The following is a 23,351-nucleotide window of genomic DNA, read 5'->3' as shown; positions in this document are numbered from 1 at the left end:
GGCAGACTCTGCCGACCAGCCGACCGCGCCCCTCAGATTTCCCCTGCGCCAGTTAAAACGTAAGTGCGTAGCTTTAACGCCCCTACAGCTGCCTTACTATGCGGGTGCTTACGTTTCACGCCCACGCGTACATTAGCGTTCGCTTTTGTTGATCACTACCCAGTGTTTTTTACTGCATTAATTGGAAATTATGGTTTACAATTGACATTCATTTTTTTTTTCTTTTTCCAGTCGCTCTGCTCTCTCTCTAGTCGGAATTTGCAGACATTTCAACGCCCTAATCAGCATTCCTTCTGTAGCAGTTACGGGTACTGCCTTCGATTAAGAAAGGTCATCGCGGAGTGAGCTTTTGAGACTAGGTCGTTAAGGCTCCGGCGTTCGTTCTATCTGGAAGCTGTTTGAATAGCAAATTTTTGGCTTCTATTCGGCCCTGACTCTATCGCTCCAAGGCTTTCGTCTAGGAAATTCGGAATTGGCGTTCTCTGCTATCTAAATGTGAGTCGTTTTTAAAGATTTACTTAACGAGTTGAGATCTTTTTGTTTGGTTGGCTGATTCCTCTGGAGGAGTGCGAATCTGTTTCTTATTTCCTAGATCTTGGGGTTCCTGTGCTAAAATTTGAATGCTTAAACCGTCACGAAACTTATCCCGTGAAAAGAGAGCTATGGAACTTCCGGCTTACTTTTGGTTTGTCTGTTGACAATTCTTTATGAATTATTTTTTATTTTTTATTTTTATTTTTCACTAATGTTTGGTACTGGCCGAATCGGAATTCCATGAACAATCGATTGAAGGCTGGCTGGCTTTCTCATTTTTCTTTTGGATGCTGATGTCCCAGGTTTTGGTTTGGTTAACCTTTTCTGTATGTTTTTTTTTTTTTTTTTCACTTCTTCATCTTCTAATGTGTTCTTTTCCGAGGTGCAATGTTCTTTGATCGGATTGACATGAACATGATAGTCCAATTTAAACATTTTTTTTAAATTGAATGCAGTCTAATCTGTAAGAGATCAGCATTCACTACTCTCCATTTTTCTCGAACTTGCTTCAGCATTTTCTTCTATTTATTTGTTTGTTTGAGTGATTGATTTAGCATTTTATGGAATCATCATTCCACCAAATTAGATTTTAATTCATCCATCTGAGATTATGGAAGTTTTAACTATGAAAACTGTGGATTAAATCTTATAGCTGATCATGCTTTTTTCCTTTTCCTTTTCTCCTTATAGTGTTCATAGTAGCTTGATTAGCTCGTCAACATTGCCATTCCTTTTTTTTTTTTTTTTCATTGTGCCTCATTGTTTACTGTACTAAAATTTTCTCTTAGTTCCTTCCGTCTATTTGATACTTGTTTTCTTAATTCATTGTCTATTATACTTTTTGTCTTTAGTTTCTTCCTTCTATCTGGAGTCGTTCTCTTAATTCAACGTGAGAACCTTTAGCTGCTTTTATTGTTATGAGATGCTATTGTGACATTAACCTTCACTTGTGTGTTTTTTTCCTGTATCAATACTTGCGGTGCTTTCTGTTTTTGTGTACACTAGACAAGCATTTGATTTTTGTTTTTGCAGATTACTTCTCTCATACTATCCACTCATTTTTTCCATCTAAATATAATCAAACTTTGGGAACTGTGTGAACGTTTGTATTTGGTTGTGGTGCTAAAAGCATGGTCTTAACATTCTTAGATTTTGTGCTTTTTTTTTTTCAGAAAATTTTTGGTGGATTTGCAGAACCTATCAAATTGATTTCCTGAGTATAAGACTTTTTATTCAGAAAGAAAATTTCTAGGAAGCTTTAGTATAAACAGGGGTGCCAAAGAGGTGTTGAGTTTTATGCTTTGCTGTTCAAATTAGAAGAAGTCAAAATTCAGCGACCAGGCTCAGGGGGTGATTTGCCCCAGGGTGGGGAGAACGTCCTGTTCCCTGTTGTCCGAAGGGTGAATTCATCTCATGCTGTTGTAATGGATGATGACATGGAGAGTGGGAGTCTTCTTATGGGGTCTTATCTGGACAGACCCAGGACTTTCCCAAACATGAAGACTAAAGCTTATACTCCTTTGGTAAGTTTTTTGATGTTTTTATGCCATCAATACTATCAATATGTTGGAAATTTGGTGGTTCCTTGTTTAATATTTTGTTTACACTGGAAGTCTGCACTCACTGCCTGCAGAATTCTGTATCAGTAGCTACAACTGCTCTTTGTCCATTTGGAAATAATATAGTTCTTCTTAGGAATGGGAAGGTGATCTTTTACAGTTATGCTATTCTTAAGCATTTGAATCATGGTGCATCAGATATTATTTTTTAAGAAGAATTACATAATGTCATTGTGGTGGTATCTGCTACCACTTGTATTCATCCTTTATATGTTGTTGCGTAAGAAAGGAAGCAGAGTGCACATGTTTTTCCTGTTTGGTACTGCAAGCGTTTGTGTCATCACAAGAGTCAGTTTTTATGACATGTGCACAAAGGCATATTAAAATATTGCCTGACCTGATGAAGTTTCTCCTTGCACTCAGTGCTTAACTTGCATACTGTAATATAAGAAGTAAATCAAATAAATATATTTTTTTGGGAGCAATGAGAAAAAGAAGTAAATCAAATAGTTGAATGAGATTTTTTTCTTTTTTTGGATAAATTTGATAAAGACTCTTCAGAAAAAAAAAAAAAAACTTGAGCAAAAAGAATTCAATTAAGAAAAGCTCCCAAGGGAATAAGAAAATTTTCTTTGATTATGGTTAACATTGTTATTTAATTTAAGCTGGATGAAAAGACCAACTGTCATCAATCACCATTTAGCTGTTTATGGGTAAGAATATAGGTAATTATTTTCTCATCTCTGGAATCTGTAGGCATATGTGATAGTGTAACTTGTGATTTATGTATGACGTTCAAGGCAGGTGGACTATGGGTGCATAAAGCTATCTTGAATACAGGTGGGGTATTTTGAAATGAATTCATATCAGACTTGTACAAGTGGAACCACTGACAGATGAAGGATGAGGCGAATTAGTGATGCTAATTCAAATTTTTATTCCACTGTTATCTGGTTTGTGGATCACAGAGAGGCAATATTTCCTATCGTTGGATGGTGTAAATTGGACTGAATTGATTTGATTATTGCTTACTAGTTATTGGCTTTATAATGCTAACTAAATGTTTGTTCTCCATTTGGATCTCTCGATCTGAACAAAAGGTTAAGATATTGTCAACAGACATGTTAACTCTTAAAAGGAATTACCTGTAGCTATCTAGACTGTAGATACCTCTATACAGCTTCTTTATATATTTCATAAGATATGGTTACTCTTACATTAAAACAGTTACTTTTGTTTTTTTCAGTGTTGGTAGGCACTAACATTGCTATTCATTACATACTTTATGCAGATATTTCGAATTTTTATGGGAATAAATGTACGTGTCTTGTTGATTCTCTTGCTCTTGGGCCTTGGAGCTGTGTTTTATATTGGTGCGAGTACTTCTCCAATCATTGTATTTGTCTTGTGCATCTGCATCCTCAGTTTTCTTTTTGCAATATATCTTACCAAGTGGGTGCTGGCAAAGGATGAGGGTCCTCCAGAGATGGTCCAGGTAATCAACACCTCTCTGTGGTCAAGGTTCTCTCTGTTTGGCTTACTCCTAAAAACTTATTTTCTGGTTTTCTAATTTTAGGGCCTAGTTATATGTTCAACCTTTTGTCCTGTATGAATATAGTGATGCCGTAATTCATCTAGTAATATTCAAAAGAAGATGGTTGATTCATTTGCTACAAAAGAGTTCGATAGACTTCGTTGCAGACTGAGACTCACCTTTTGGGAATTTAAATCTTTAGTAGTGGTATGATTTCAGATTTTAAGTTCTGGCCAAAAATATCAAGTTTTTGGATGCTAATTTTAGGTTTAACAGTTTATACCAAATAGCAGATGTTTGTTCTCTTGAAATTAGTGGACTGAATTCAAAGACTTCCTTTAACTCGTCATTTTGTTTCCTTGCAGAATATTATGAAAGGAGATTCCTTCTCCTTTGATGTTCACAGATTTTCTCTTTTTTCTTTTCTTTTTTCATTTTTTATGGCTTAGGTTTCTTTAAGGGCCTTCTATGTACTCTTCTTTCTCTCTTTTAATGAATCTCTTGTCATTTTCAAAAAAAAAAAAAATTATAAATAAAAAAAATCCTAGTAATGACTAATACTGTTTTTGCAATTCCTTTAACTAATTCTCTTTTATCTTTGTATAAACCAGATTATGCTCCTAACTGGGTATAACTAAAAAAGTTAAAAGTTGATTATTTTGATTTAAACGCTTAAATTTTTTCACTTATCCCCTTAAGTTTGTCTTTACCGTTGATGATATGGCACATTTTTGTGCTTAGAAGATTAAAAATAAGTTTTTCAGGATTTCGAAGTCAATGGTCAAACTTTCAAGTAAAAATAATGATATTTACATTATCAGTTACCAAAATAGCATTGACCTTCTGGATACACTATGTTCATGAACGATATATGTGTTGATAAGCAGTGCAAATATTTATCCAAAACTTTTTGGATCATAGCCATGTTTTAAACATGAGGAGCTCTTAACCAATTCATTCTGAGTAACTCCTTGTTCAGCTGATGCCTTAGTTTTTTTTTTTTTTTATTCCTGCATCCGTTTTAGCTGCTGTATCCCTTCTCCTTTCATCTCTAACTAGTACAGTTTCTCTTAGTTGATTTTGCTAATCCTATCATTTCAACCTCCTATACGATGTGCTTATTCAGTTATTTTTATCTGTTCAATACATTTAGAGAATCATTTTTTTATTCTCAGTTCTCAAGAAGTACAATATCTGCCTGAATGTTTTTGCCGAGATTTTGGACTCTGAAATGTCCAATCTGCCATTTATTTACATTTCAAAGACATTGTCATTAGGGGGAATAATGGAGATGACATGAAAGAGCTGAAAGAAACTTAAAACAGAGCATGGAGACAACTGATCTTGAGGCTTGCTTTTTCTCTATAGGGATTCTGCTTATAAATTGTTGTTTCTCAGAGTACAGTTGTTGATGCCTGAGGATGAGACCAAGTTCTGTATGGCCCAAATGTGAATTATCACATTTATACCAAGATGTCACATTCCCAGAGCTTCGGTTCTCTTATAAAGTATGCCACTCTCTAAGGAAACCATGGAAAGAGGGGCCCCCAAAAGGGCTCAGTTGACCAGTTGAAGGAAGACACTTCCAAGCACAACTGAAATCACAAATCCAATGGTACTTCAATGCCTTTTCGTGGGGATCTGCTGCTCAATATCTACAAAGAGAGCGTGCGAACAAAAACCTGCACTAATTATAGACTGAAAGGACAATCCAGAGACATTTTGGGGCTAATTGAACCCTCTTAGAAAGTTCCTGTAGACTGCTCACGAATTCTTGGAGATGGACTGTTTACTGAACAAAATGAAAGCCAAGGAAGCATGCCCATCAACCAGAGGACATGATCTAGTTTATTGCAGTAGTCTCCAGCTGGCAGTTAGTCTCCTGGCCAAATTGATGGACAACCGATGGATAAATTTTTGACAGAGTTTAACTCATGTAGTGAGGGGAATGATAGCTAAACTGATTCTACCTATATATTTATTGATCTAGCATAAGTATCAATGCAGTGAATTCTTCCAACACTGATCCTATCAAATAACTTTTGCACCATATGCTGCTGCAAATTCAGTGGGACCATACAGTCCTTTTTGTTGACTATGTTTGAATATGTGTATTATTAGATTTCTACATCCTGTGTGATTCTTTTTTTATGTTTTTATTATTTTTATTTCATTATTATTTGTGTATATGTGGTTTTAATTTAGCATTTTGTTCTTGAACTCACTCATTGTCCACTGTGTAGATATCAGATGCAATACGGGATGGTGCTGAAGGTTTTTTCCGGACCCAATACGGGACCATTTCTAAGATGGCAGTGTTGCTTGCTATTGTGATCCTTTGCATATATCTGTTCCGTAGTACAACTCCCCAGCAGGAATCATCAGGAATTGGAAGGTATCCTGTACTGTGCTTGGACTCTCCATAATGATCTGAAGCTAATGTGTACAATTCCTTCTAAACTTTTTTAAGCTATTCTTAATAATGGTTTCTTTCTGTTCAGAGCCACAACTGCATACATCACTGTAGCTGCTTTTCTTCTAGGGGCTGTCTGTTCAGGTATTGCAGGTTATGTTGGGATGTGGGTTTCAGTACGTGCAAATGTTCGTGTCTCAAGTGCTGCTAGACGTAGTGCAAGAGAGGCATTGCAGGTTATCTTTTACTTTTTATTTTTTGTATTCTTGAATCTTTTTGAATCATCATATTTCAATCATTGCGCCATCTTAAGGTGCACCTCTTATGTACAGATTGCAGTACGTGCAGGGGGTTTCTCAGCTATTGTAGTTGTTGGTATGGCTGTAATAGGAGTGGCAATCCTTTATGCTACATTTTATGTTTTACTGGGTGTAGATTCCCCGGGTTCCATCATGAAGGTTACTGATTGTAAGTATTCTGTTCTTATATGTAATATTCTGTATTGTGCTATGACTGCGAGTATTTTTTTCCTACATGTAAATTCTGTATTTTGCTAATCTTTGTGGATACTTTTTGTATCTTTTGATTCAATTTACTTGATAATTATTCTTGTATTGTTTTGATTTGGCCCCTTTCTGAGCTGTATGCCATCTTGTCGTCAATTCAAACATTTTCTATCATTGATAGCGGATCACATTCAAGTCATGAAACGTTATGGGCCATGAGCATTCTTCTTCTACACTTTTTCATTAGAGAATGTAGTTATTCCCATGGAAATGCTGGCAATGGTTGAAAATGCCAGCAAATAAGGATAATGCATGTTTGTTCATAATATTTTACATGATCTTCACTTGACATTTGTGCACACTTTTTATAGTACCTCTTCTTCTGGTTGGCTATGGTGTTGGAGCCACGAATAACATTTTGCATGATGTTCACTTGACATTTGCGTATGCTTTTTATAGTGCCTCTTCTCCTGGTTGGCTATGGTTTTGGAGCATCATTTGTGGCTCTTTTTGCTCAGTTGGGTGGAGGAATATATACTAAAGCAGCTGATGTGGGGGCTGATCTGGTTGGAAAAGTGGAGCAGGGAATACCTGAAGATGATCCTCGGAACCCTGCAGTCATTGCAGATTTGGTATTTTTTCTCTCTTTTTTTCAATATTTAATTTTCTAACCGCCTTGGTAATTTTTATTTAACATGGCATTTCTTTCTGATGACAAGTAATTGGTGAGAAAAATACGTGATGCACTTAAATTATAGTCTGTTACTATTCCTTGAGATTCATCTGTTGCTGTATATTGACAATTCTTAGTTGGAACAGGTTGGTGATAATGTGGGTGACTGTGCAGCTCGAGGTGCTGATCTTTTTGAAAGTATTGCGGCAGAAATAATTAGTGCAATGATTCTTGGAGGAACAATGGCTGATCGTTGCAAAATTGAAGGCAAGCGATTTCTTTCATCTGGATTTTGTGTAATTTTTTAGACTACAAAGCATGATTTATTGGATACAAACTAATCAGAAGTAGATTTCTCTGCCATTTCGTGAACCAGTCATTCAACAGCAACTTATCTTCGTGTATTTATGTGGGTATGCATATGCTGGCTTATGAAGGGTGACAGAAAAAGAATATCTTAGGATTTGTCACTGTCAGGTTAATATATTATAAATGCTTGGGCTTTTAATTTTAAAATGGGTCAGCAGATGTGTCAACAAGTTGGCATGCTTTATGCCTGTGTCTTGTAATAGATTGGATATAATTAAGCTAGTCAAGACAAAGTCAACATAGGATCTCAATTTCCATATGATTGGATATTAGATTTTGGTGCTCATTCAACAATACCAATGTTTCAAGAGTAGACCTGAGCTTCAACCTTTGGTGAACTGGTTGGGTCCAGTTTAACCCAGTTAAATTAGTTCAATTCATGATGTTATTATTAGTCATTATAAATCAAGGATATTTATAAATTATGACAAGGATGGAAGAAGTGAAGAAGGCATCATCAATTGTTGATGTGGTGGTTTGTGAAGTCATAATCTATCTCCACCATACTTCTTCAAGGCAATACTATAAGTAGGTGTCTTCTAGGTTTATTATGTCCGTTGTTCCAGACTTTTGAGATTAAGTTGGATCTTGGCCATTGCTAGGAGAAAATGAGAGATCTGTACATAAATTGAAGAGACGGTGATGGGGAGAAACAAGAGAATGGAGAAAAATAAGAGGAGATGCTTGAAGAGGGGATTAGACAACACATACAGAATGAAGGAGGATAAATGTGGTCAACTTCCAACTAAACACTTGGTTCAATTCACAATTTTCAAGTAAATCACAATTTGGTCACAATAGTGGCAACTGCTCATACTAAGCAAGCCCATATACCAGAGTATAACTTTTGAGCACCAAATGAGTTTTGAAACAAGAGCTAGTCTTTCAACAACTTCTTTTCCATAAGGTAATTAAGTGAGCCCCCATGTGTCTTTATGGTTCATGGCATGACTCTCTTCCTTCATAATAAATGGTCTTTCAACTTGGATGATTAAGCTTGTTACAACTGACCTATTTCCTCTCTCCCATTTTTTTTTAAATGATGCTGATTTTTATTAAGACAAAAGCTCAAAAGAGCGAATTACAAAAGAGGGAATCCTTCCCATACAATGAGAGATTGTTGGGAAGTTCTGAATTTAGCCAATTTATCAGCCAGAGAGTTGGCTGATCTAGGAATGAAATTCCCATTACAATGCAAAGAAGATACAATGTTAGCAATACTATCAGTGATGGGCCAGTGGCGCCAAGGGGGGAGGCTGTCTTTGGAACACCAACTAATACCCGTCTTCGAGTCACCTTCAATGATTAACTTGCCATGGAGACGATCTCTGAAGATTTGGAGGCCAAATAGCAGAGCACTAACTTCAACAGTATTAGAATCGGCAATGCCCACTGGACCCGCATAGGAAAGAATGGGGTCTTCATTGTGACCTCTGAATATACCACCTGCTCCTGCTGGACCAGGACATCCAATAGCACTACCATCAAAATTCAGCTTTATGTAGTCACTGGGGGGAGGATCCTAGAAAACCATTCTAGGAGCTCTGCTCTATAAGTTGTTGGAATGGCTTGTCTTTAATATGCATGCTGGTATATCCAAAACTGCAATAGGAACAAGACAGTCTGAAGGAGATTCAGGTGATACAGGAAACTCAGTAGATGATGAAAAATATGGAGTATATTCAAAAAAGGTCACATCGGCTGACACATATGTTTTCCGTCGAACAAGATCATAACATTTGTACCCTTTTTGTTTACGAGAATATCCCAAAAAAACACATTTGACAGACCGAGGTGACAACTTATCGACTGAAGTTCCAAGCATATGAACAAAACAGGTATATCCAAAAATACGAGGAACCACACCAAACAATTTACAATTGGGTTTTAAAACCTGAAGTGGAACTTGACCACTCAAAACAGTTGAGGGCATACGATTAACCAAGTAGCAAAAAGTTAAAACTGTATCTCTCCAAAAAGATTTAGGAACATTCATATGCAATAATATTGTCCTTGTAACCTCAAGGAGATGTCTATTTTTACGTTCAACCACCCCATTTTGTTGTGGTGTGTATAAGGGCAAAATGTTTGATGGGTAATACCATGAGACTCACAAAATACTGAAAATTTATGGTTAAGATATTCCAAACCATTGTCAGTACGAAGTACATGAACACATGTACCAAATTGATTTTTATTTCATTGAAAAAATTGAGGAATACATCAAATACTTCGGACTTCTCCCGTAGGAGATACACCCAAGTGACTCTATTAAAATCATCAATGAACAACACAAAATACTTAAAACCAAATGGGTTAGGAACCCGACATGGACCCCATACATCAGAGTGGACTAATTCAAACAACTTAGTGCTTTGACTAGAACTAATTGGGAAACTGGAGCAACGATGCTTTCCCAGCTGACAGGATTCACAATCAAACGAAATATTGGCCGACAAAGAAGGAAAAGACTGACGCAACTTAGCTGGTGAGGGATGTCCCAAACGCAGATGCCACAAGTAAGAAGAATCTGTAGTAGTGAGAGCTACAACTCGAGAAATGGATACATCATCCAGCATGTAGAGCCCTCCCTTCTCATGTCCTGAACCAATCGTCCTCTTCGTCTGCAAGTCCTGGAAAACACAAGAAGTAGGATAAAAGGTTACTGAGCAGTTTAAGGATTTAGTTATATGACTCACAGACAAGAGATTAACTGGAAACTTTGGTACAAATAAAACAAAATCTAAGGATATTTGTGGAGTAGTGCGAACTATACCCTCCCCCTGAATGGGAGAGGTGGACCCATCAGCTAAAGTAACTCGACGATATAAATGAGATGGACTAATGGACTGAAATAGAGAGGGCATACCTGACATGTGTGTAGAGGCTCCTGAATCAATGATCCAAGAGGGGGAATGGGACACATTTAGTGCATTCATACCTGTACTAGCCATCGTGGCATTCGCTGAGGAAGAAGGAGTCTCGGTAGTCTGAGAAGTAGTAGATGAAACAGTCAGTTGACCCAGTCACTGTAATAACTGTTGAATTTCCTCATACGATCCTGTGTGAGGTGTCCTTATCTGTGACTATAGAATTGGCCCAGGTAGGTTTACCAAATTTGTCCCAGCATTTCTCAGAAATATGATTAGTCCTACCACAATAAACACATTTTCGATCCCCCCGACTATTTCGGCCAGGACCATGGGTTGTGTAAGGGCGACCTCTCCCTCTATTATTACCACCATGAAACTAACAGACCGGTCTATTAGCGAAGGTGCATCATGCATATTAAAGACAAGTCATTCCAACACTCCCCCCCACGGGGAACACCCGTGTACAAATGCAAATGCACAATCCCACCTATACAGGGACGGCCAAAGACAAATTCCCACCTATGCGGGGACGAAACAAACGGGGTGAGCGGGACTCGAACTCGAGACCACCTGCTCTGATACCATGTTACTAATCATTATGCCAAAAGACCGGTCTATTAGCGAAGGCGCAACATGCATTAAAGACAAGCCATTCCAACATAAGTGTTTGTAGTAGTTTTAAGATTAAACAAAAAATTACTTGTGCTTTTATGAATCTTATTCTCTCTTCTGTTTTATGTAGTAAGGACCTTGACTATTTTGCATTGTTCTGCTCCATTTGTCTAAATTTTTTTCATGCTCTTTATGTTTGTTCTTTTCCTGTTTTTACTTTGGCTGTATGTGCCTAATCCGATATATTTTATTGAAAAATGTGATTATGTAATCTTAAAAATTAATTGACCATCTGAAATACAAAGAGAAAACAAGGCTGCTGATAATGATGTTTTGCTATGCAGATCCATCAGGGTTCATTCTTTTTCCGCTTGTTGTCCACTCTTTTGACTTGGTAATATCATCAATTGGGATACTTTCAATTAGAGGAGTACGTGAATCTGGAGCCAAGGCTGTAATAGAGGACCCAATGGCTATACTCCAGAAAGGATATTCTGTGACTATATTTTTAGCTGTTATAACTTTTGGTGTGGTAATGCTTCATCTGCAGTTGTGATTTTCTGTGCTATATTATTCACTTGTTGATTTGTCATTTTGCCAAACCATTCTTATAAATACTATTCTGATATTTTTTGTTTTCCTCCTTTTGTTTTATTGACAGTCTACTCGCTGGCTACTTTATACTGAACAAGCCCCTACAGCATGGTTTAATTTTGCATTATGTGGCTTGGTTGGAATAATTACAGCTTATGCTTTTGTCTGGATTTCTAAGTATTACACTGACTACAAGTATGAGCCTGTACGAACTTTGGCTCTTTCAAGCTCTACAGGACATGGAACTAACATAATTGCTGGCATTAGTTTGGGATTAGAATCAACTGCTCTTCCTGTCCTAGTCATAAGCATATCCATTGTTTCAGCTTTCTGGCTTGGTCAAACCTCTGGCCTGGTTGATGAGTCTGGAAATCCAACTGGTGGCCTGTTTGGTACCGCTATAGCAACAATGGGAATGCTCAGTACTGCAGCTTATGTTCTCACTATGGATATGTTTGGCCCAATTGCTGATAATGCTGGGGGTATTGTTGAGATGAGTAATCAGGTACATAGTCAAAATTAGGATCTGTGATGCTTATTTGTGTTTGCTGAGACATTTTGATTCAGGAGTGCAAATACTATGTTGCATGCCTTCTATATCCCAACTTTTTCAAAAACTGATTTCCTTATTCCAGAGATGTAATTGTGTGAACTTTGCAGCCTGAAAGTGTTAGGGAGATCACAGATGTTCTAGATGCTGTGGGTAATACTACAAAGGCCACCACAAAAGGATTTGCAATTGGCTCTGCAGCACTTGCTTCTTTTCTTCTCTTCAGTGCTTATATGGACGAAGTATCTTCATTTGCCCACACTTCTTTTCAACAGGTCTACTGGATTTTTTTTTTTTTTTTTTTTTCAGTCTGATTGTAATGTAGTTAAAATGTTTCTGTTCATGAGTTTATAAATGATCTGTGATAAATTTATTTACAGGTTGACATAGCTATTCCTGAGGTTTTCATTGGTGGTTTACTGGGTTCTATGCTTATATTTCTATTTAGTGCATGGGCTTGTTCTGCTGTTGGTCGAACAGCACAAGAGGTTGTTAATGAAGTTCGGAGGCAGTTCATCGAGAGACCAGGCATCATGGTATATGTCCTTCCCTTCTTCAGATGACATTTGATCCTGACTGACCATGGATGTGTGTCCAGCTTTATTTGTGATTTTGCTCTATGTGGCAGGATTATAGAGAGAAACCAGACTATGGTCGCTGTGTTGCCATTGTTGCATCAGCGTCTTTGCGTGAGATGATCAAGCCTGGTGCCTTAGCCATTGTCTCTCCCATTATGATTGGTTAGGCCTCTACTCTTTGTTTTGTCTGATTTGATGTTGGTTGCATTGTAGGGTTCTTCTAGTGTGCAAAACTACTAAGATACTATTGTTTTAAGGTTGATGTCTCTGGTATTTGCACTTGCGCATAAAATGGGTCGCTGCTAAGTTTAGAGAATTATTTTGCCACATTTTTTTGTACTGTAATTCATGGTCAGGTAATGTTGCAAAGCTGCAAGGCACATGTAAAAGGGCAAATACCATGAAAAAATTATTAATTGAAGATTTTTTTAAAGCAAATTCTTGTTATTTCAATTGCACCACATTAATTTGATTGCTGTGGTTGTAGGGCTCCTATTCCGGATTATAGGGCATTTGACTGGTCATCCTCTACTAGGAGCCAAAGTGGTGGCCGCTTTTCTCATGTTTGCAACTGTATCTGGCATTTTGATGGCTCTATTTCTGAATACTGCTGGTGGTGCTTGGGATAATGCCAAAAAATTCATAGAGACAGGTGCTCTTGGTGGCAAGGGTAGCGATTCTCACAAGGCTGCTGTTACGGGAGATACGTAAGTTATTTACTCTGTTTATGGTTCTCTATGACCATTTGGACTGTCCATTTCGTTTAGATTTGTCACTCAAGTTGCACCAAGGGAGAGCGAAAATATCTTAACCACATCATGGAGCAAACTCATAAGCAATTCTTTGCAGTCCTCTTTCATTTTCTTTTCTCTTTGGATGCATTAATTGCAATGAATATTGAGTTCATGTGCATCATTTCCTATATTTGGTTCATTTTCTAAAAACCAATTGCTTTTCAATTTTTTCTTCTTCTAAAAACCAATTCCTATACACAGTTTTAATGGTTTATATTGAGATTCTTCTTTGAATAAACATGTTAAGTTTCCTATTTGAGCAACCAATCATCATTATAACTGATTCTCTTTGTTACTTTGGCTGAAACGCTAACTTGTTTGAATCTACATCTCGAGATAATTATTGTCGTAAGAATCACTTAATAGAACTTATTCAAAGAGAAAAAAGAAAGATTCCTTAACTAGGGGCTGCATGGTAAAAGAGTACATGAACTGCAGTAAGTTGTGCTTTTTTTTTATTACTTAAACTGAAATATGCTAGGGAAGAAGTCAGTTTTATGTCCATTCATAGATGTGCATGAACATGTTGCCGTGAACTTTGTTCTTGCTGTTTAATTGTAGTGAGCTTAATTATGACAGACTTGATATGTGTTCCAATGCTTCTGAAAACGCTGAGAATGCTATTATTGGAAGAAGAAAAAATGAAAATTCAGCTTTGTGATTGTGTGAGCTCGCACTTGTGTACTCTGCATAATTTCCGTTTTGACTTGATTTGCAGTGTAGGAGATCCGTTCAAGGATACAGCCGGACCATCCCTTCATGTCCTCATCAAGATGCTTGCAACAATTACGCTGGTCATGGCACCCGTTTTTCTATGAGAATTTGCATGAGTTTATATACAAAACACAGCACCCTTCTCCCTAGCCGAGCTCTCATTTTTCTCTAAAAGCAGCTGCTACGCATATTAGGAGGTGGATTCTCTTCCCTTGGAGGACAATGAATGTCAGAAATTACAGCTCGTCAAGGTATTTGCACTCAATTGGATATACATGAAGGATCATATTCTTTTTAGGTGTAATATTATATACCAATTCTGTGACCGGCCTATCTGTCTTTTAGAGTACCCGAGTCAGTAAAGAGAGAGAAACAACTGTTCGCTGTGTTTAACCCATTGCCACATGAACAATAGGTCTGTTATTTTCCATATCAAAGATGATGTCAAACAAGAGAGATTTGTACGATTTTGTGAAAGTAAAACGAGCGACGAGCTTTCATGTACACGTATGATTGTATGCCCTAAGCTGACGCCCAAACTGCGATTGGGCAATATCCATTGCGGATCAAGGCCATTAGAAGAAAATTACCCCTCTTCCTGCGCCATACCTCTTTTTACTAAAGTGAGAGCGAAAGACGTCTCGGTTGTCCGGAGACGAACCACCAGCGCGGCAGGTGGAGCATTTGATGTCAATTTCGGCATACCCTGACACCTGAATTCTTCCGATATCTGCTTTGCCATCTGGGTTTCTTCATAGCCACTTCTCGGTCAAATGACTATCACGATCTTTTATAATATTTCTCGGCTTGCGTAATCTTCATGTCTGTTGACGTTTGATGCAGATCTCTTCTTCGATTCCTTCCCCAGCTTAATGGAATTAGCAATCAAGAAGGCTTGCTGACGATGCATAAACGGTCATAATCATTATCGGTTACTATCCAGTTTTTCTATCATGTGTAACGGTTACGGATTCTGAAGGCAACAAAAACTGTGGTACCACGCGCTTGCTGTGTGACATTCGACACATTGTCGGGGGGTCGTTCTCTTATATCTAGTTTGATATTGACTACGACGCGGTATTCGAATTTGGAGCTCTCCTCAAAGACTTACGTGACCCTACTCGATCAAAGCTGCGAAAAAGTCTGGGTTTTTTTGCCCACGAAAAAGTTATAAATTTATTAAAAAAACCCACGTATGCGATAAATTATTTCCCTCGGAGGTCAACTTGCTTGTCTTAAAATTTTTTAGTTTTTAATTTTTTAATTTTTTTAATATTTTAATTTTCAAAAAATTGATCGAAGTGAAAATATATTTTATCTATAAATAGGTAAAAAAAAAAATCTCATTTCTGAAACACGACTTCCTTAGTCGGTTTGCAGAGTTGCGTCATCGCGCGCCGATCATTTTGACAGCGGTGTCTGTCTTCTCGAAAAATCCGAGGCTGTTTTCGGTAATCTGTCGTTTACGGGGATTCGCTTTCAACGAAAATTGCATATTGCCGCAACTTGTACTGTGAACATTTGCGAACCTCGAAGACCACCAAATTTTACAGATCTGAATAGGCGACCCTGTCAACCAGTCATCTCCTGCCACGTTTGGTATCGGAATTTCCTGTTTCTTATGGCGAAAATTTACGCCGCTGCATCTCGAGGGTCCCATGGTGAGAGATTTTAAAAGGGAGCAGAATCTTCCTCTGTGACGCCCTCATACCTCGCTGTCGCTCTTCTCTTTCTTTTGCTGCTGCGAGAGAGGGAGAGCAGCACGACCGCCTAATACATTGAACAGCATAGAGAATCGGCGGTACAAGTTATTCCACGTTTTCTCCAATTTGCATTCGTCATTTTCAAGATCTTCAAGGAGGGAGGAAGGTATGTTTTCAGGGTTATGATTTGCTTGAAGGTTATGGAATTCGGTATATGTAATTTTTTTCTTCAATTCTTGTTCAGTTAGGATTATTTAATCCCTTACTTTCTCAATTTTGGGTTGCCATTCTTCTAGACCTTAAAAATGAAGTGCGTTGTGGGACCTGTTTTATTGATTTAATTTGTTAGATATCTGAAAGCGGGATTTGGATTGCGGATGGTTGGTATTTAGCCGAAACATTATATTCCGGGAGAGCCTGGTTTTGCCTCTTGCTGGTCTCTGACTGATCTATCATGCACACGAAAAGCTTCTAAGATTTTTTTTTTTTCACGCCTGTTGCTTCTCTCTGTTCCTCTCTCTCTTTAGTTTTGTGTTGGATTTTACTGGATCCGTGGTTTTCCCCCTGAATTTCAGTGCGAATTGCGATGCCTGAAATCTCGATTTGGTTATTTGGAAAAATCAAAGTTTTGTTTCCAGCAAGTTAGGTGGCCTCTTCTATACTTTGATTATCAGTATAGCAAATGTAGTTTTCTTTATATGCTCAGATGCCATGATCATATGGAAAGATTTTGATTAAAGATGGAAAATGAAGGTCACTATACGAGTGTGAGATACTGCTATAAGAATTTCTGTCCTTTCCTAACGTACACAAGATGAAATTAGGAATGTGCATCACCTGGTGCAAAAAATGAAACTAGATCCTGCAAACAAGTAGCCTCCAAGATGGTGAAAAAGACTTAAAACTCCATTACAATTTTTTTCATGGTTCACTTGACACTCATTACTTTGTCAGTTTCTCCGGTGGTTTGGCTATCATATAAATTTTCAATATTATTTAATGTTTCCAAGATCAGTTTCACGCTTTGGCTTCTCCTATTTGGAGTCCTTTAATTTCGAAGTCACATTTTTCTTTTCAAAGCCAATACTACTGTCAATTTGTGGAAACCTCCTCATGCATGTGGTTGTGGCTTCTCTTACAATTTCAGCCCTCCCATCATTTTGCTGCTGATTGGCGACACTTGAAAATTGAAATAAAGCTTTTATTCTTCATGTATCTAGTTATCTTACTTCCTGGGTATATGTGTATTTCAGTTTGATACCTCCAACTAGCTTTTGTGTTTGATTTTTGTTCATGTTCTGAAGATCTACTAAATGATCTAATGTGAACTGACATATATTATCTTATTCTGTAATAATCCAAAAAAAAATTGTCGTATTCTTTAATCTTAGCAATTTTTTTCAAAATTTTTTCTTTTCTGAAACAATAGTAAATTGTGCAGTATCATTTATAAAGTGAGCAAGGACGCCTGGAAGAACTGAAAGTAACACACAGATGGGGCAATTGGTATTTGAGAGTCATAATTGGGATGTATTTTACTACCCTCAACTGTTTGGTGGCATAATGATCACAATTGCATTTCTTGGATTATCAACAAGTTACTTTGGAGGCATTGGAGTTCCTAGTGTGCCATTTTTCTGGCCAGAGTTGGGATTATTTCAAAAGAAGAAATATGATAAGAAAAACCCCATAAGAGTTTATATGGATGGTTGTTTTGACCTCATGCACTATGGCCATGCAAATGCATTACGACAAGCAAAAGCACTTGGGGATGAATTAGTGGTTGGTGTAGTAAGTGATGAAGAAATTATAAAGAACAAGGGGCCACCTGTTTTATCCATGGAAGAGAGGTAAAAGTTATTCTTTTCATGTTGTGTATGCATTTACATCTGACACATTTATGATTATTTTTAGCTTCAAATTTTCATGTCTACTAATAATCATAATTATTTATTATGAAAAAATTGGAGTGCTAATCTTTCACATATGCTGCCCAAATTGCACATGTTTAAATCTTGAAGACATGTTGATCTTAATAGCAATCAGCAATAAATGCTTTCTATGAGAAGATGAGACCCTGGTTGGTTACCTAGCCTGCTTAAGTATGTGTTGTCTTATTTTACAGGGTAACTCTTGTTAGTGGGCTGAAGTGGGTGGATGAGGTCATTACTGATGCTCCTTATGCAATCACTGAGAAATTCATGAGAAGTCTCTTCAATGAGCATAGGATTGACTACATCATACATGGAGATGATCCTTGCTTACTTCCAGATGGGACTGATGCCTATGCTCTGGCAAAGAAGGCAGGACGTTACAAGCAGATTAAACGCACTGAGGGTGTGTCAAGCACAGATATTGTTGGTAATACACTTCATTGTGGCTAGAGCAACTGACACTGTTTTGTACTTATGGCTTGTACAAGTCTATAGGTCATAGCTGATACAATATTGTGTCAATGACCACTGCTGTAGGTCACTTGGCTCCATAATATGATTGACCTCTACCAAGTTCTAGCCTGAACTAGTGGTTGAAACAGAGATAAATGTGACTTGTAGTTGTTTGGTTATTTTCTCTTTTTTGACCATCGAGTTATCCAATTAAGTTTTTCATTGTCTGAGACACCAATCAACTTTCTTTCCCCGTTGCTGTGAGCAGGGCAGGGAGATGGGTCACAACTCCCTTGCTCCTCTCTGTATTTTTCCAGAGAGGGGGAGGGGGGTTGCCGCCCCACCCTTCCCCTCCCCTGTCAGTGCCTGACAAAAGGAGTTGGGCAGTCATCCTGTCCTCTCTCCCAATGGTGTGCATGGGGAACTTCCCAGCACGAGAGTGACCCAGCTGACCTGGCTGGGTCAGCCGGTTCACCAGTTGAGCCAGTAAACCCAGTGTGGTCAACCTTTTTTTGACTCTGGGTTTCATACAATGCTAACCCAGACAAGGGATTGGGTCCAGTCTAACCTGGTTCAACCAACCAGTCCAGTCCAGTTTATAACACTAGGTCCAAGTTGATCTTTAATTAGTTAGTCTAGTCCTACATAGGAAGTCTTCTGTTCGTAAGTTGCTTGCGTTAGCAAGTCTATGGTTTAGTTTTAATAAGAAACTCAACTCTAGGTTTTTAAATATGGGATTCAAGAGCACTGTTGTTATTTATTTTTGAGATTGAAATTAATAAAATTTTGAAGCACTTCTGGCTTAGGTTTTGCTTTCTTCTTATTTTCTAAGCTGCATCACCTTTTCAATGGAAAAGAAATAAAATTTTGCAACACTAGTTATTTAAGAATGTATTTTCTTTCATGCATCTGGTTTGGTAATGCATGATCATGAGTTCAGGTGAGATCATAAAAGAGTTGTAACCAACCTGACAAGAACAACATTTTTTTGAATAAGTAGTTTTTTTTTTTTTTTTTTAATTTTTGATAAAGAACCTGACAAGAACAACTTTGGAAGAAACATAAAATCTTCTTGATTTACCTGTCAATTTTGTGTCTCTATTTCTTTTCTTTGTGAGGATATTGTATGCTCAAAATGGTCTTATTACACCTCACTGGGCACATATTTTATATTAGGCAGGATTCTTGCTGCTATGAGGGATACCAAAGTCAACAATGACTGCCACTTGGCATCTTTGCAAGGTCATGGCACTCATGCTGAAGATACTGGTCCAAGGGGAGCATCTGTATCTCATTTCTTACCTACATCTCGTAGGATTGTGCAGTTTTCAAATGGAAAGGTATCATTTAGCTGATCATAGTTTGGTTGCGAGAAGAGTTCTGCTGATTGACATGTATCACTGTGCAATAGTTTCTTCTCAATGTTTTGTTACCATATCAGTTTCCTCTGACCAGATATGATCATCGGCTTTCTTCTCTCCATTGTCTCCTTCTGAATAAAGCTTGTTACTTATCTGACTTTAGGGGCCTGGACCAAACGCTCGTGTGGTGTATATTGATGGTGCCTTTGATCTCTTTCATGTTGGTCATGTGGAGGTACTGCTGATTATTATTTCTTTTTTGATCGTTTTTTTTTTTCTCAATCAAACCTTTAACTATTATGGCATTCTTTTACTATTCTTTTCTGTTTCTGTGAAATTGGTTGCAGTTTCATTAGTTATTTGAGTTGTTTCAGACACATGGTTTATAAAGAACCAATGAGCTGTTTGTGATAATTTGTCCTGTATTATGATGTTGTTGCTTTCTTTTTCAATGTTGTCTAGTTTATATAATACGCATTCTGATTGAAGAGCTTTGCACCATAGGTATCATTTGAAGGTGTTTTTCTGTGTTCAGAATGTAAATTATTCTTTATTTTAAATCAGATTCTGAAGCATGCTAAGCAGCTTGGGGATTTTCTTCTAGTGGGAGTCCACAATGACCAGACTGTCAGGTATTGTCCTTGACTCCTCTACTGCTTGTTCCTTTTGCACTGCTACCATCAACTTTTTCGTAGTCTTGTCAGTTATTTCCATTTAATATGGTTCTATTGGTAGGTTCAGTTTTGCTGGATATATGGAAGAGTTGACTTTATAAGCTCAGACTTAATGAACATTGGTTTAATGCAGCGAGCGACGAGGTGCTCATCATCCAATTATGCATCTTCATGAACGGAGTCTTGGTGTTTTGGCATGCCGATATGTTGATGAAGTTATTATTGGGGCACCTCGGGGAGTGACAAAAGACATGGTATGTATTCTGAGCTTCTAAGCCATGTTGTCCATTTTGTGAACATTCTGTTGCTAAACCCTAAACCCTAACAAGATGAGTTGTGATAATAAAAATGGGAAGTTATGAAAGATATTTTGTGTTTATCAAAAAAATATGTGCGCGATTAATACTCAAATGGCTCTATTTTATGAAATATTTCATTGAAAGAATATGCATCGGTATCCGTCTATCTACTAAGAACATTCCATGAAGAAATGCACAACTTTGACCTGAATCAGTAAAAAAGATTGTTATTATTTTTATAACTTAATTGATAGTATGTTATCAAATTCAATTATATGGGGGTTCATTTTTCACCTGGAAGTTCAGTCTTCATGGTAAGATGGTTGGTTATCGCCAATGATGGGTTCTCTTTGGTATCTAAATTGGTACCTGATTCTGACCAAGCCAAATATTTGTTGGGGTATTGATATGTTGCCTTTAATTCACCATAAGAGGTCTCCTCTACGTATCTGTTGAACAACTTGTTTGTAACCGACACTGTTTAGAAAGGGCTCTGGATAGGCATTTGATATTAATAACAATTCACCATAAGAGGTCTTCTCTAGGTGTCTTTTGAACAACTTACTTGTAGCTGACTCTGTCTAGTTTGACATTGTTAGTGGGAATAATCCCATATTAGGCTGTTCGTTGTGAAAATTCTCAGTTAATCATCTCAGTATAGACCTGGACCCAACTTTATTATAGCATCAGAGCAGGATGTCAGTGCTGTTAGGCTTAATTCATGCCCCGTAAAGTTTTTTCCCTGTTTATACTGTTCACAGACCTGTTGTCTGTTTGCTTTGGTCTGGGTGTGAGGAGGAGTTGGTGAGTGTAATCCCACATAAGTTGAAGTTCGAAAATATCCTATTGCTATTAATTGTGAAAAAGGCCTCTCCTAATGTTGGTTAGTCATTTCAGGAGGAACCTAGACCTAGCTTTAAAAGAAATAATATGATTAACCCTTTTGAGCTTCACCATCTAATGGATGTCGTCATTCTTTTGCATATGAAATGGCAAAATCAGAAGCAAAGAAAATTTTGAAATGTACATCCTTTAAAAGAATCACCTTGAGAAGCCATGATCTCTCTCTCTCTCATAGATTAAGCTAGTAAACTGTCATGCTGCTTGTAATCTTTTTATTTTGCAGTACCTGATAATAGCAAACGTTGGTAACACATAAATACTGCAGTATAATTTTTCCTCTATTGCTGAGTTAACACCCTGATCAACTTGCTTGCTGAGCAGACATGTCTGTTTTCTTGACAGATAACAACCTTCAACATATTCTTGGTTGTGTGTGGGACTGTTGGCGAGAGTAATCTCCCCATAGATGTAAGTAACATTTTTAGTTTTCAACATTTTCGGTTAATGATTTTTATTTTAAACATTTTTTTTTTTTTGCTATCATGCATGTGATCTTAGAGAAACACCTTGCATTTTGTAGGGTGAAGATGATCCTTATTCTGTTCCAAAGAGCATGGGAATTTTCCAGACGATTGAAAGCCCTAGAAGTACAACAACAACCTCAGTAGCTAGGCGAATTATTGCAAACCTTGATAAATTTAAGGTAAGTTGCATTTTTTTATTTTTATTTTTAGTTTTAAAAAGTTAAGTCAGTTAAAGCCCATCTGCCTTTTTTTTTTTTTTTTGAATATTGGTTACACATGCATACTACCCCAATGAGACTTGAACTCTGAGAACCAACCCACCATCCCTTCCATTTTCAGGTTGTGGTTCCTACTCACGGTCTTAAAATTTAAAATAAGTCATTTGTTCCTCATATCAGCCATTTTTACCATTAAGGATAACCGAAATTTTTCAGAGGCATTTTGTATGTCATGCCTTTTCAGACATGACATTGTGACAAATTAACACAACCTCATAGCATTGTTTTATTTTTCTGCACATATTGAACAAGCATTAAGCATTCAACCATTTTTTCTCAACTTGTCAAATGGAATTTCTGCTTAAATTACTGCCCAATGATTAGAAGGAACTTGGAACCCATGTTAAAATCATCAAATTGCAGAACAAAAACTTTAGGTACTCTCAAAACCAGCATATCATATTTATATTCCTCTTATACATCACGTTCAGTGTCACTTTTATGATATGTGCTCAATGATTCTCTACCTTATTGAATGATATCTGTTTCTATCTACTGCTCTGAAGGCTGAAATATTTCTTAAGACCCAGGTAATTTATTTCAAGAATATGCTAATGAAGACTGTATCATCGCCCTTCTCTTCCATGGAAGTTGGAAACTTAGGTTAATAATATAATAAGTCACTTACTATTGCAGATGCGCAATAAGAAGAAGGAAGAGAGTGAAAGGAAATACTATGCCGAAAAGAAGTATGTAGCTGGAGACTGAAAGCTTTTGATATCTCTGGCCTGGAAGAGGAAACTGTAATCGATTCTGTCAACCCTCAATGACATGTGATGCCACTTTGATCCTCTCGTCATGAGGATTAGGAAAAGTCAAATCTCCAGTTCCTTGTGGCAAAACACATCCCCCTCTCATGAGATGCGTCGAAATTGTATTTTTTTGTACTTTTTAGCAATGTACAATTCAAACTAGAGGTTTTTATATTTGCATACTGTTGACCAAAATGAAATTTCTCTTCATATCTATCATCACGATG

The 23,351-nt window shown here is 37.3% G+C and overlaps 2 protein-coding genes across 2 annotated transcripts; both read left to right on the top strand.

The window, feature by feature from the left end:
• The first annotated feature begins 234 nt into the window (after window positions 1-234).
• Window positions 235-14,807, top strand: LOC137940340 (pyrophosphate-energized membrane proton pump 2). The gene is made up of 15 exons (XM_068785357.1): window positions 235-495; window positions 1,707-2,057; window positions 3,385-3,588; window positions 5,871-6,022; window positions 6,129-6,276; window positions 6,373-6,508; window positions 7,006-7,178; window positions 7,366-7,486; window positions 11,418-11,605; window positions 11,735-12,172; window positions 12,328-12,492; window positions 12,598-12,753; window positions 12,846-12,957; window positions 13,283-13,502; window positions 14,308-14,807. The coding sequence occupies exons 2-15, from the start codon at window positions 1,959-1,961 to the stop codon at window positions 14,405-14,407; spliced, it is 2,412 nt and encodes an 803-aa protein (XP_068641458.1). The 5' UTR covers window positions 235-495; window positions 1,707-1,958; the 3' UTR covers window positions 14,408-14,807.
• Window positions 14,808-15,840: 1,033 nt separating this feature from the next.
• LOC137942061 (ethanolamine-phosphate cytidylyltransferase-like) lies at window positions 15,841-23,338 on the top strand. Its single transcript, XM_068787735.1, has 10 exons — window positions 15,841-16,172; window positions 17,448-17,856; window positions 18,132-18,367; window positions 19,570-19,733; window positions 19,918-19,989; window positions 20,319-20,386; window positions 20,562-20,682; window positions 21,973-22,038; window positions 22,151-22,273; window positions 23,009-23,338. Exons 2-10 carry the CDS (start codon window positions 17,501-17,503, stop codon window positions 23,078-23,080), a joined length of 1,278 nt encoding a protein of 425 aa, XP_068643836.1. The 5' UTR covers window positions 15,841-16,172; window positions 17,448-17,500; the 3' UTR covers window positions 23,081-23,338.
• Window positions 23,339-23,351: the final 13 nt, after the last annotated feature.

Source organism: Aristolochia californica, unplaced genomic scaffold (genome assembly GCF_029961685.1).
Source record: "Aristolochia californica isolate CCGP_79_NKW_82.1479 unplaced genomic scaffold, dmAriCali1.0.hap1 SCAF_9, whole genome shotgun sequence".
Lineage (NCBI taxonomy): Eukaryota > Viridiplantae > Streptophyta > Magnoliopsida > Piperales > Aristolochiaceae > Aristolochia > Aristolochia californica.
The sequence above is the reverse complement of the archived record's forward strand: the minus strand, read 5'-3'. Positions and strand labels throughout refer to the sequence as shown.